The sequence below is a fragment of the Abrus precatorius genome, unplaced genomic scaffold (genome assembly GCF_003935025.1).
Source record: "Abrus precatorius isolate BTA unplaced genomic scaffold, Abrus_2018 Scaffold11, whole genome shotgun sequence".
NCBI lineage: Eukaryota > Viridiplantae > Streptophyta > Magnoliopsida > Fabales > Fabaceae > Abrus > Abrus precatorius.
In genome coordinates, this window is record NW_020874303.1 from 19,375,178 (window position 1) to 19,388,868 (window position 13,691).

Here is a 13,691-nt window from a genome sequence, read left to right on the forward strand (position 1 = left end):
ACCTATAAAATTATTATAGAAAATTGTTGTAAGGATACTATTTCTTTAATTTAAACAAAGAGGGCATCGATATATTACGAGTTTGATATTAATCTGAATGGAATCATAATATTTATGTTTAAAAGGAAATAAAAAATAGTAAATAAATATTTATAAATAAAAATTGTCTTCTAGTCAATGTATAAGTCTAACAAGATGGTAACATGGAATAGTAATTATACATTCTCTATAGAAGATGGTATAGATCTCAAGCTTTTATCTCTTAACCAATATAATAATTAATTTTAAATTCCACAAAAGTTAACATACTTTAGTTACTTCAATAAAACCAGCCAACTTTAGATGAAAAATAATTTTTCATAAAATACCTAACACTTAAAATTGGATAATCATGTTCATCTCATATATATTTAGAGATAGATTTTTTGGGACAAAATGAATAACCTTACTATATGTATAAATGTTATCATTTATACCAATATTTAATATATAATTATTAATAAATACAATGACAAATATTCATACTATTTTAAGTCTACTTAAAAGGTCATTGTGTAATTTTTTAATATTATAATTAATTACAAAAATATATACATATAGTACATACATATTATTATTGCATCTTAATTAATACTTGTATTAAAATAGTTAAAATATTTTTTATATTTATTTATTTTACACACAAATAAATTCTTTCATTCGAGTGTCTTATATCAAATATTTTCTATATACAAATAAATTTGTCACATTATATTAATATTTTTAAATTCAATTATCATACAATTTTCTTAATCAACTATAATTTTTCTATTTTTTAATTTTTAAAAAATTTAAATTATCTAATATTCAACATCATAATAATAACATTATGAAAAAAAGTAACTACAAAATTATTCTTTTTCTATACTTTTGATTAAGCTAAATTTTATTTAACTAATTTAATAAATTTTTTAAATATAAACACAATCTAAAACTATAATATAAAAAAATAAAAATTTGTTACTAACTTTTTTCTATCCTACCACTGACTTTTTTATTAAAAAGTCACATAATTTTTATTAGCAAAACAAATTACAAAATTACATTTTTATTAGTTAAAAAAAATAATAAAAAAATATAATAACATCTAAAAAAGAGAAGGTAAATTTTTATGTCAAAAAGAATATAAAAAAGAAAGAAAAAAAAGGAAGGAGAAGAGATCAAAGTTTACTGTTATTAAACAATAAAGTTTTACTACAATTGCAGTAAGAGTATTTTCATCTTGCAGTAAAAGGTATTTTCGTTATCAAAGTTGCTAAATAAACACGATATTATCACTATCTCTTACAACACTCCTATTCTTTTTATTTATTAATTATGTTTTGTATAATAATTATTAATGCATGTTGTTTGAAATTAACAGAACTTTAGACATGTGAGTTATAGGATTTCTTGCTGTAGCAAGAAATAAGCGTTCAGAGTCAGACTCTTTGATACTTTTTTGCTGTAGTTATAATGACAAATAGCAAAGAAGAATTTTATCTGATTTTTTTGCTGCAATGAAAAAATGGCTTGCTGTAGCAAGAATGTCATGAGTTGAGGAATATTTAAGGTTTTTCAAGTTAAAAAACTTAGATTATAATCAAAGTTTTGACCTTTCTCCACTTCCTCTGGCCTCTCTCCTTTTTTTATCAAAAAATCCTTGATAAACTTCAATCTCTCTTTAATCCAAAGTTAAGAGTTCACTTTTCTTACTCTTTGGTAAGTTAATGAAGCTTGACTCTCCATTTCCTTGGTTATTTTCTTGTTTTTCACCTCTAAATAAGATATTTTGTAATGTTTAGGAAGAACTCAATGTTTTAAGCAAGATTCACTCCAAACCCTTTACTAAACTTTCATTTCAAGCTAAGAAGAGTTGTATCTTGTTACTAAGAATATAATATATTTGTCTCGTGAAAATGTTATAATGTAATGCATGATTGTAAACATATGTTTGAGAAATTTTAGGAAAATGAGAGTGGTGAATGTTCTTCTTGAATTGCGCATAATAAATGAGAGTAAGAACACTACATGCTTCACATTTATTTCCTAACCTAAACTCCTGACTACGCTTTTGCTAAAAGGGGCTGGGATGACACATGTTGTATCCGTGTAGCTATAATTATCCAATAACTATCTATGCTAAAGAAGACCTCGAGGAATCCTAGAGGCAGTGAAAGTACGAAATGATAACTCTAAGTATTAAGAGAGAGGAAAAGTAATAAGCTGAATAATTAAGGATTATTGCATGTATATGAACATGATTGATTGTTGTATTACTTTGCTATATTATATGACTTAATTGTAAATCTATGCTTAATAATAAGAATATAGACTCATTCTTATATAACTTTTTAAGGAACCAGAATGACGACACCCAGAGAGAGGATTAGACTCATAGATAGTTTTGTACATAATAGGCTTAATTTTGTGTTTAACGAATATTAAATGACTTATTATTTCAAATTTGCTGTGCATGTGGACAATATACCTAGAAATATAATTAAGATGAAAATTGATCTATATTATAGCCTGCCTTTAGATTTTTCTATAAATGATTGGATCCACCACACCCTATGTGTGTACTTCTATCAAGGCAAAGTTAGAATTCCATCAGTTGTAACCTACCTGTTCACATATCATGATTAAGATCATGTTGTAAGACAAAGTTGATAGACTTTTGAGCGAGTTACTGGCATAGAAACCATTACGAATTTTGGTGATCGTTATCTTAGATCAAATGATTATCTTTATTTGGAAGACTTTGCGAAAATAGAAGGATAGCATGAAGACGACTAGGATCGTCTTCAATTTTTCTAGTTGACAGACTGTTCATTAGGACTTATTATATTTTAATTTTGTAAAAAATATAGACGAGTCTTAATGTATTTTGAGTTATATTATTTAATTGTCAAACTCATGTAAATTTATAAGAATAGTGTATATTAATGCTATTTCACGTCTCCTTTTAATTGATTTTATTTCCATTACTTTGTTATTTAAATTTTTATAAGTTTAATTAAAGTAAAAGAGATGTTTTATATTTCCAGACATTATATTCGTTTTGCAAATGAATTTAATAAAATTTTCTCTTCTCAACTTCATAATTACTTTATTATTCCGTTAAATAGAATGATGTTACATCTTTCCTTAATTGTTCATTTTAATATTTTTCAAATATTTTTGCGACTTTTGTGTTTTTTGGCAAAATTTGTGCAACTTGCGTATCATATTTTTATATGTTTTCTCTATTACACTAAACTTTGATTTAATTTTGCCAATTTTACGGTAAAAGGTTTGTCTCCTTGACAGGTGACATAATCTCTACATGTTGCAAAACTTTTGCCAAACATTACTAGATTCAGTCACAAGATTCGTTAAAAAAAAAGTAACACATATAGAGTGATATTAACTATTATAAATTTTTTAATATCTTAAAAATTAAATGATATTTATATATTTTTAAAATAAATTAATAATTTTATTATTATACATATTTAATACAGAATTAACCGTAATTGTTATTTTACGATAGACAGTGATTTCTAGTTTACCTGGCAGTATAAATTACCTAAAAAAATTTGATAATTTGTTTTTGAAAATGCAATATTTAAATAAAAAGGCCCATAAAACATTACCTTACTAGTGTGCTGGTTGAATTGCGCGGAGATTTATGGTCGCTGCTTAATGCTTAGTGCATGAGTAAACACATATTCATTGGATTCCACAGACACGGTTCTTTTGCAAACAACCTGCATAATCCACATCGCTTATCAAAGGTACTCTCTCTTCCATGAATAACCAACGCCATATGGAAATCCAAACTCAACCTTATGTGCATTACGACCACACTCATCCATGTAAATACGCAAGATGGACTGCTAGGTATCCTTTTTCATTTTGATTTCATATTTGACATTGATTTTATGGAAACCTTTCTACGAACGAGTCTTCTCTTTAATTTAATTGCAATGGCTTTTATTTGGGTTTCGCAGGGAGAGTTTCCAATTCATGTATGCAAGGCCTTGGCAACGAGTCAATGATTTTTATTTGAATATTGTCCGTGGCAACTTGTCTCTGCAGCTTCTCTTTGAACCCGAGGTTCACTAGCATCACATTATTTTGTAATTTTTCCGTTTTCAAATTTGAACCCTAATTTCTGATTCACGGGTATTCCCTGTGCTGTCTCAATGCTCTTTTTTTTTCTTTTTTCTTTTTTCTTTTTTTAAACTTAGTTATGTTGACAACTTCTTAAGTTTTTTAAGATCATGATGTGGCATGCGATCACCATGTAGTTGAAAATTATGCATGATTGTGTGTATGAGTGTCTTTAACTGTTTGTATGCTAATTCATGATTTTCTAACAGTCACTTCCTGATCATAATGATACTGGAATTGCAGCACTTTCTGATAAGACTGAGTTGGAAAGTGTTGCATCTGAAGATCGGTGCGGGAGGTGGGCGAGATTAACATTCAAAATCGTTCTTTCATATCACGGGGGTTCTTTCGATGGATGGCAAAAGCAACCAGGTCTGAACACTGTCCAAAGGCAAGTTGTTCTTCTTACAACCTTTGCAGTTTTGTGCATATTGCGAACTCCATGTATTAGGAAGCAACAATTTGTCTAGGACTCTTACCAATGAATGGAATGGATGGGGTGCTTTTTTCCTTCTTAAGATTGTGGTTTTGGTACAATAACATGCTCTACGTCAACTAATTAGCTTTCCTTTTTGTGCTTCATTATTTTTTATATAAATAATTCATTACCTGTTAGTTGATCTTAAATTGCATATAAACATATATAATTGACAAAACTGTGATGCAATTGAACGTGGCTCAAGTGTTTCCTTGTTTCTTACTTTACTGCTTGATCTTCTCCCTGTCAGATTCGACATGCTTGCCTTTTATTTTTGTTACATTATTAACATGTACAATAATCAAAACAATTATTTACGCTAATATGAATTCATCTTTTCGGATGATCATTCTGCTTCTTGCTCTCATTTCTTGCTGCAGCATAGTAGAAGGGTCACTTGGTAAATTTGTTGATGAAAAGAAAACTCAACTGCTCAAGGACAAAGGCTTGCCTGTTGAAGGTTGTGCTGTTGTTGCTGGTCGTACAGACAAAGGAGTGACAGGCCTTCGACAAGTCTGTTCTTTCTGTAAGTCATTTCCCTGTTCTTAGTAATGCTTTTGCTATGTCCATGCCTTTGTATGAGTGAATTGTCACACACACTGTTTTCAATTGGTGAGAAGACAGAACTGGAGTCCCGTAGTCTCTCTTATAAGTGCAGTATTTGTTACAAAGATTGTTTAGCATTATTGGACCTCACGTTAATGTGCTCATAGTGATACAATCAACAGTAAATATTAGGTTTTCTGATTGGAAATTTTTTACTTCAGATGTGCTTAATGCTAATGTCTGACATAATTTGGTATGGTATCTTAGATGCCTAGACATGTATGATGCCTGATCTAGGATTCATTATATGCAGACACTTGGAAGAAGGATGTTAAACCAAGAGATATTGAGGATGCAATCAATTATGCAGCACCAGGAAAACTTAGGGTCATATCAGTTTCTGAGGTAATATTATTTTTAGGTAATTGCAATGTGCAGCTAATGTTTGATACAATTATTAATTGCCTTGAATTCAAAGAAAAATAAAAACTAAAACAAAAATATGATTTGCTGATTGAATTCTTTGTTGTTCACCAAATATTTAATCTGATAATGTTAACATGACTTATTGTAGGTATCACGTGTCTTTCATCCTAATTTCTCAGCCAAATGGAGGCGTTACCTTTATATTTTTCCACTCACTGATGGAGTTTACAGGGAGCAAAGTAATGGTGATGGGGAGTTCTGTGACAGTTCCAGACATAATGAAATTCATAATTCTTCCAGCAGGGATGAGTTAGAAAATGAAAAGAAATCTTACGTGTTCAGTGTAAGCAAGGTAAATCGGCTTTTGCAAAAATTAGAAGGAAAATTGCTATCCTACAAGATGTTTGCCCGTGATACAAAAGCTTCAAGAAATGAGTGAGGACTTAATACTTGAATTTATATTTCTACTCATTGCATTATCTCATTAATCTGCAACCACATTATAGAAACTTCTGCATAACATTTTTGGGAGGATAGCAAAACTTAATGGTTCCATTTGGAATTGAATCTTAAATTGTTTTCATTATTTTATTATTATGTGGTACCTTTTTAGAGTGTGAGCGCACAAGTAGTAGCTGGCCTACCTGTTAGAGATAGAATATAAAAGCTATTCATGTGTGTAGAGTTTTTGATCCACTTCTTGGCCTTAAGGGTTCTTATGTGAAAGGACATGTTAGAAATATAATATAAAAACCAATCTCTTGTTTCATTTAGCAACTTAAGCTTCTTGTGGGATTGTCGGTTCATGACACCACTTACATATTTCCTTGGTGTTGACATGACTTTTAAGGCATGACCTGTCATTCACTAAATTGACTTATTACTGTCATTGTGTTTCAGAGGTCCACCCACTGAGTGTTTTGTTTACCATGCTTGTGCTATTGAAGCCAGATTGCCTACAACTGTAAGTGACTTTTAATTTTTCACCTTGTAATCTCCTTTTTTTGTCTCTTTTTTGTTACCCCCAATTGTTATTGTTCCATAATTGAAATTATGTTTTTGTGGCTCTTGTTATGTCTGGGTGTGTTTGTTGATGTAGCTTGCCCCAAATTGGCTATCCTGTTTTGCCTGCTAAGCTGATGTTCTGTTGGAGTAGTGAATAGATTCATTTTATTTATAGCTTATCTTCACATTTTTTCTTTCCATGATAAACATAACTGAGAGACCAAGCTTCAAATTCAAATCATAGTCATTAACCATTAAATAAGAAAAATCAATTATTCATGATATTGCTCATCAAAATAGTTAGAGGAAATTCGTCCAAATGAATAATAGCTATAGGAAATAAGGGCAAATGCTAAAGAGGGCATGGCTACATTTGCTGGCTTCAATCAAGGAATATTACCCCTATCTAATTTTACTTTTCTTTTTTAAATTACTAAATGACATGAATAAATGGAAATTTGTTAGTGACTGTTTTCTTGGTGGCTTGAGGTGGGTTTCCAACCTCAATAATATAGTTCACACTGCAAAGTGTATACAGTTTTTTTTTTGTGTACTTTTAGAACTTAAGAAATGTCAAGGTATGGCAGAGGATAATTTATATATAAAAAAAAAGGGCCGAAGGAAATGGACATTAGTAACAAGCAAATTAAATTTAATGAAGACAATTATCTTCACAGTGGTAAAAATCCAAGTAATCCTGTGTTTATGTTTGATTTTGCTCATGGGTTTTTTAGGATTGTGGAGAAGAAACAAAGGTTATGTGCGTTGAGCTGGTAGCCAATCGCTTTTTACGCAAGGTAACTTGTTGAGTTTTTTGCTTTGCTTAGGGGAAACATGTCTCATGTGGAACTATTACTAAAATATAGAAAATGAAATTTGTTGATGTAAATTTGAAAAATAAAGCATCATAAGTTTATTGCGATGTTTATGTAATTGTGGCGTGCTTGATTTGGGTTAAAACTAAAACTTGCTGCTCTTAGTGGTGTGTGTATTTGTATATCCACTACTAACTTGGTTGAGGCTAAGCATATTTTTATAGATGGTTCGAGTGCTTGTGGCAACCTCAATTAGAGAAGCTGCTGCTGGTGCTGAAGATGATGCCTTGCTAAAGCTCATGGATGCCACATGTCGGCGTGCCACTGCTCCTCCAGCACCTCCTGATGGTCTATGTCTAGTTGATGTAGGGTATACTGAATTTGACTCCGAAAAATGCTTCATCCTGATAAAGTAATGATTTGTTTTTTTTTTTTTTTTCGGTCAACAAGTTTGTTAAAGTCGTAGGAATCTTTCATTTTATTGAAACAAGCGGTAGGCCACATTTCTACTAGGTTCTTAACCAAATGTATGTACTAGGGTCAGTAATACTGGCAGATTTTAATTCGGGGCTGCATTTTTATCCAATATTTTGTAATTTGATCTTCCACATTGTCATTTTGTTATTACGAGCAGCTCCAGCGATGAAGTTGCACTAGATTACTAGAATTCGGCATCTTGGCTCTCCATTGTTGTACATTCAGATTTTTATTTATTATTTTTTAAGCTTCAAACTGAAATTTTAGCCTTTTTTTTTATGTTGCTATTCCATGTGGTAAAAACAAAATATTGGTTTGGTACGTCTACCTCTTGGCAAGTACACTTTTTTTTTGTCCGTCAAAATTATTTTCATCCATTTCGACCCTTCATAGATATACTTTCTTTCATTTGAGTTTATTTGGCAACTTGCATAGATAACTAAATTATTGAGTTTAGCTTGGGGATCACAATGAATTTTAGTACATCTATACGAGAACAAAATGAGAAAATAGAAAACTCTGATGGATCAATATTAAAGAAATAAAGTTGGACCAAATTGAAGTGTACTCCCACGTGTGAAGGACAAAAGTGTAGGAAAAGTAACTCTAAATTGCCAAAATGAGATTAAATTCATATGTGAAAAACAAAAACAGTACATAGAAAAGAAAAACCCACACGGCTTTCCCTGAATGCAGAAAAATTGAAGAGAGACGGATCTGAATTCGGTGGCATAATTGGTGAATGGATAACAGTTTGTGTAATTTTATTAATTTTAGCTAATTATTACCAAATGTCTCTCAAATTGAAGATCTCAGTTTGACTTATTTTTTTAAAGTCTTTTCTTCCAACAAATTAAAGTAGATTGGCATTCGTAATATTGTTGGGCTTTGAGGAATTTGATTATTACAAATCTATAGTGTGAGTGGGATAAAAAAATGACCCTTAATCTAAAATGTAATATAGCATGCTTATTTTAAATTAGTTTTAGAGAAATAAAATCCTTGAGAAATTAGATAAGCAATTTTTTTTTAATTTTATCCAAAAATTACAAGCAATTTTTTAAAATAAATTAATCTGAACACGCATTTACGGATTTGATAATGTATATGTAAGTATTTTAAGGTATAATGTAGAAACGCTAATGGTTTCAGGTATGGTAATTATCTTTTAACAAATAAGTGAGTGTTGTTTTTTCAATTTTGAAGTTTACATAGAAAAAAATTATTTTTACTCAAATTTTTAACAATACTTTTTACAATAAAGAGAGTGATAAGAAAAGGAGAAAAAGAAATATGAAATGAGTGATGGGATAAAAAAAAAATTATGAAAAATCATTTTGATAAATAAAGAATAACGTTACATAAAAAGATATTACTTTATTAGTAATGAGGAATGTCTGGTGCCATGCTGGCAATGACCTCTTAAAATTTTGATTTCTTTTCCTTTTTGGGTACCGACTCTTGTTGCTTTTCTATCACCGCCAAAAGAAAATGAATAATCGGGAGAAAAATAGGAAATTATCCGTAAGCCAATCCTTGGGTCCCCTGAAGTTGAAATTGGTCATTGTAGAGACTCACTTGAGAGGTTAACTAAGTGGACAAGTTAGTGCAACATAGAGATAGAGATATATGATGATGAATTGAAAGCATTGAAGCTGGTAGATGAACGTGGACAAACATGTTGTAGGCTATATAGCATGCAATGCATTGATAATGTAGTGGAGTGTTGTTGGCCGTCAAGGTAGAGTCGGCACAAGCCTTGAAAATAGGCATTCAAATAGGTGTTGTCTTGTGCAAATTTAAAGGCTACCCGGGTACTTCTCTCGTTGAAGACACATAAACACATTTGCATGCAACCAAGAAATAAAAAAGACTTCGTCAATAATTTCACATTAAACAACTTCTCTATCTCCTATTCTTAGCTCTCTTTTTCTTCTCCCTCCCCCTCTCTCTCTCTCTCTCCCCTCCTTCTTTCAATGCCATCAAAAGTTCTCAACCACCCAAGCCTTTCTTCTTCTTCTTCACCCTTAGTAGCACCTTTTCTTCCCATTGCAAAAAGAAGAATAGCCCTTCTTCAGGGCGCGCTCGCCGCCCCTAGTGCCTACCCTTCACTATGGCACTAAGTGGTTGGCCTTCTTGGATCATTTTCATTCTTCTTTTGCATGTCATTGCCTCTTCTGGGGCTTCAGATTCTGAATTGCTCCTTAAGGTCAAAGACAACCTACAAATTACCAATCATGTTTTAACCTCATGGAACACATCGTCATCTCCATGCACACATGATCATTCTCATTGGCGTGGGGTTCTGTGCTACCAAGGAAGAGTGTGGGGGTTGAAGCTTGAGAATATGGGACTCAAAGGGCTCATTGATGTGGACTCTCTTAAGCAGTTACCTTCTCTTAGAACCTTGAGTTTCATGAATAATGATTTTGATGGTACGTGGCCAGAAGTTAACAAGATAGTTGGTTTGAAGTCCCTTTACCTTTCTAATAACAAGTTTTCTGGGGAAATTCCTCCTAAAACCTTTGAGGGCATGCAGTGGTTGAAGAAAATACATTTGTCAAATAACCAGTTCTCGGGTGCAATTCCAGCTTCGCTTGCAATTTTGCCAAGGCTCATGGAGTTGAGGTTGGAGGGAAACAAATTTAATGGCACCATTCCCGAACTTAGACAGAGCAAATTTAAATCATTTAGTGTGGCTAATAATCAGTTGCATGGCCCAATTCCTGTTACCGTTAGTAAAATGCCGGTTTCTTCCTTTTCTGGTGAGTCACACATTTCAATTCAATTCTCCCAATATATAATATATCCAATTAATACATAACATAAAATACATATATACCAATTTTCCATGTTATATATGCATGCACACATAACCAACAAAGCCTCACAGAGTTGGTAAATAGTTATGTCCTTTAAACATGTTAACAAAGTTTCAATTTTTGATCGTGTGTATAAAAAATACATAATTGAGAAAGAGAAAATCTACATAATTCGATAATCTCTACACTTTAAAAGAAATAATATCTGACCCTCAATTAGAGAATACCCTTCATACACGCCAAAATAGACACACCCACAAGTAAATATTTTTTATAACTTGGACTATAATTATCTAATATCCCTTTTCTTTTACATCTACGCTTAAACCTGTTGAAAAGGAGCTTCTTTGACCTCTCTTTCCATGTCTTTGTACATGACATTGTATAAAGGATGAAAAGGAAGTGTTTGTCAGGTGAAGCGAGACAAGACCCATTCTTATAACTAGTGTTAGTGGAATTAACGTGAGCTATACAGTGCAATGCCAAGTTAACAAAAGTTGGATGTACAAGTAAGCTATGAGAGTCATTGAATTCCATGTAAATTTATGAAGAAAATGAATGCACGGTGGCCCTATGCAAATTCAGATGTATAGTAAATCTAACGACAATGATGATATGTTTTGACTCTTGATTTCGTGTGTGTTGACACTAGAGTGTAGCATCAATCTAAACTAGTACATACATACACATCAAATGAGCAGGTAACAGCGGGTTATGTGGAGCCCCATTGGAAGAGTGTCCTTCCAATAAACCCTCAACTGTGAGTATTGTTGTGGCTGTGGTAGTTGTTTGTGTGGCAGTGCTAGTGATTGCAGCAGTAATATTCATCCTTCATAGAAGAAAACAAGGAGCAACATCATCAGTGGAGTGTCCACCCTGTGGCCACAAGAAAGGAAAATCAGCGGAAGCAGGTGATGATAGTCGCAGGTCATCTAGATCAGTGAGTTCCAACCACAGCAGAAGAGGAGATCACATGAAGTTATCTTTTATCCGTGATGATAGAGAGAAGTTTGATTTGCAAGAGTTGCTAAGAGCTTCAGCTGAGATTTTGGGCAGTGGTTGCTTTAGTTCTTCTTACAAGGCTTCCTTGTTGAATGGCCCAACAATTGTTGTGAAAAGGTTTAAGCAAATGAACAATGTGGGGAAGGAAGAGTTTCAAGAACACATGAGAAGGATAGGAAGATTGAATCATCCTAACTTGCTTCCTCCTGTGGCTTACTATTATAGAAAGGAAGAGAAGCTCTTGGTTACCGACTTTGTTCAAAATGGCAGCTTGGCTGTTCGCCTCCATGGTATGTATTATAAACACTTCTTAAATTTTTGAAGACATGTTGGATACATTGATGAATTGGAGCTAATTCTTCCCTTACCAAATTGTTCTTTTCTTTTTAATTGAAGGCAAGATTTGAGATAAGTGGTTGTGTTCATATTCTGTTTACTATATATAAATATAAACAGAGTAAGTATACAAGTTTGTCCACAAAAGTGACAGTCCATGTTGATCAGGTCCTTGCAAATATGTGTGTATATAAATTAATCTCTAAATCTCTCAACTTCATGACAAATTTAGTCCCTAAATTCAATTGACTCACGTTAGAAAGACTATTTTTTCATGAAGTTGACGAATTTGGTGACTAAATTGTATACACAAACTTTCAGAGACCAAATCAACACAAGTTGCCACTTTCATAACTATGGATGTCTTTGTTTATGGTAGAGTAAGTTGTGCATGGTTATTTCTTGTTTCAGGACATCAAGCTCTGGGAGAACCAAGCCTTGATTGGCCAATCAGGTTGAAGATTGTGAAGGGCATAGCAAAAGGTCTTGAATATCTATACAAGGACATGCCTAGCCTAATTGCACCCCATGGAAATCTGAAGTCCTCTAATGTTCTTCTGACTAAAAATTTTGAGCCCCTTCTCACAGACTATGGATTAGTCCCTGTGATAAACCAGGAGCTGGTTCAAGACATCATGGTGATATACAAGTCTCCTGAATATTTGCAACATGGAAGAATTACAAAGAAGACTGACGTGTGGTGTCTTGGAATACTAATTCTGGAGATTCTAACTGGCAAGTTCCCAGCTAACTTTTTGCAACAAGGTAAAGGAAGTGAGGTGAGTTTGGCAACTTGGGTTCAATCAGTTGTGCCAGAAGAGTGGACTAATGCTGTGTTTGATCAAGAAATGGGAGCAACTACGAACAGTGAGGGAGAGATGACTAAACTTTTGAAGATTGCTTTGAGTTGTAGTGAAGGGGATGTGGAAAAAAGATGGGATCTGAAAGAGGCAGTAGAGAAAATTCAAGAGGTGAAGGAAAGGGATCAGGAAGAGAATTTTTATACTTCTTATGCTAGTGAAGCAGATATGAAGTCTTCAAATTGAATAATGAAATTACCTTAGTTATTACATTAATTGGTTTTCTATCCCTTTGAAAACAATGCAGCGTGAGTTGAGATAGATTACCTGATCTAGGACTTTGTTCTTTTTGCTTTGATCTTTCATGATGTAAGAATGTATGATGGTAGAAATCAAAGAAAAAGAAATTAATGGAAAAGGGTATTACATGGGTGTGAGATTAAAATTGAATTTGATTAAACATCTTTTTTGGATTTGATTACAAAATCTGATCTTTCAAACTAACATGGGTTTGAATGTGAGATTAAACTAGACCAGAATCTGTGTGCTACGTTGGGGGTAGAATCCAGACTTTTTAAAGATTCTGCAATTTAAGACTGTAAAAAATAATGGATTATTTATTGAATGTTATAAAATGATATTATGTTAAAACTCATTATAGTATTTTGATCCTCTGGCATTTTTTGTCTAACCAATGTGCAGCACAATATTATATTTTTTTAAACGAGCAATGTGAGACTGGAGAAAATTAAGAAACTTGCATGCTATTACACCAATGCCAGCATGAAAGTGAAAGGAATTATACTTT

At 32.4% G+C, this 13,691-nt stretch overlaps 2 protein-coding genes across 2 annotated transcripts; both read left to right on the top strand.

The window, feature by feature from the left end:
• Positions 1-3,682: 3,682 nt before the first annotated feature.
• Positions 3,683-11,579, top strand: LOC113854902 (tRNA pseudouridine synthase A). Its single transcript, XM_027486224.1, has 9 exons — positions 3,683-3,903; positions 4,014-4,119; positions 4,386-4,567; positions 5,035-5,180; positions 5,514-5,605; positions 5,775-6,061; positions 6,527-6,590; positions 7,366-7,428; positions 7,671-11,579. The coding sequence occupies exons 1-9, from the start codon at positions 3,812-3,814 to the stop codon at positions 7,860-7,862; spliced, it is 1,224 nt and encodes a 407-aa protein (XP_027342025.1). The 5' UTR covers positions 3,683-3,811; the 3' UTR covers positions 7,863-11,579.
• LOC113855767 (pollen receptor-like kinase 1) lies at positions 10,037-13,129 on the top strand. Its single transcript, XM_027487399.1, has 3 exons — positions 10,037-10,688; positions 11,447-12,037; positions 12,495-13,129. Exons 1-3 carry the CDS (start codon positions 10,037-10,039, stop codon positions 13,127-13,129), a joined length of 1,878 nt encoding a protein of 625 aa, XP_027343200.1.
• The last annotated feature ends 562 nt before the right edge of the window (positions 13,130-13,691 follow it).

What these genes read in the sequence shown, in the direction of transcription:
- LOC113854902 (XM_027486224.1), top strand. Translation starts at nt 3,812, where the DNA reads ATGAATAACCAACGCCATATGGAAATCCAAACTCAACCTTATGTGCAT. An exon ending in TACGCAAGATGGACTGCTAG is followed by an intron (nt 3,904 to 4,013) that starts GTATCCTTTTTC and finishes TGGGTTTCGCAG; the next exon opens with GGAGAGTTTCCAATTCATGT. An exon ending in TCGACAAGTCTGTTCTTTCT is followed by an intron (nt 5,181 to 5,513) that starts GTAAGTCATTTC and finishes CATTATATGCAG; the next exon opens with ACACTTGGAAGAAGGATGTT.
- LOC113855767 (XM_027487399.1), top strand. Translation starts at nt 10,037, where the DNA reads ATGGCACTAAGTGGTTGGCCTTCTTGGATCATTTTCATTCTTCTTTTG. An exon ending in GCCGGTTTCTTCCTTTTCTG is followed by an intron (nt 10,689 to 11,446) that starts GTGAGTCACACA and finishes TCAAATGAGCAG; the next exon opens with GTAACAGCGGGTTATGTGGA. An exon ending in CTTGGCTGTTCGCCTCCATG is followed by an intron (nt 12,038 to 12,494) that starts GTATGTATTATA and finishes TTCTTGTTTCAG; the next exon opens with GACATCAAGCTCTGGGAGAA.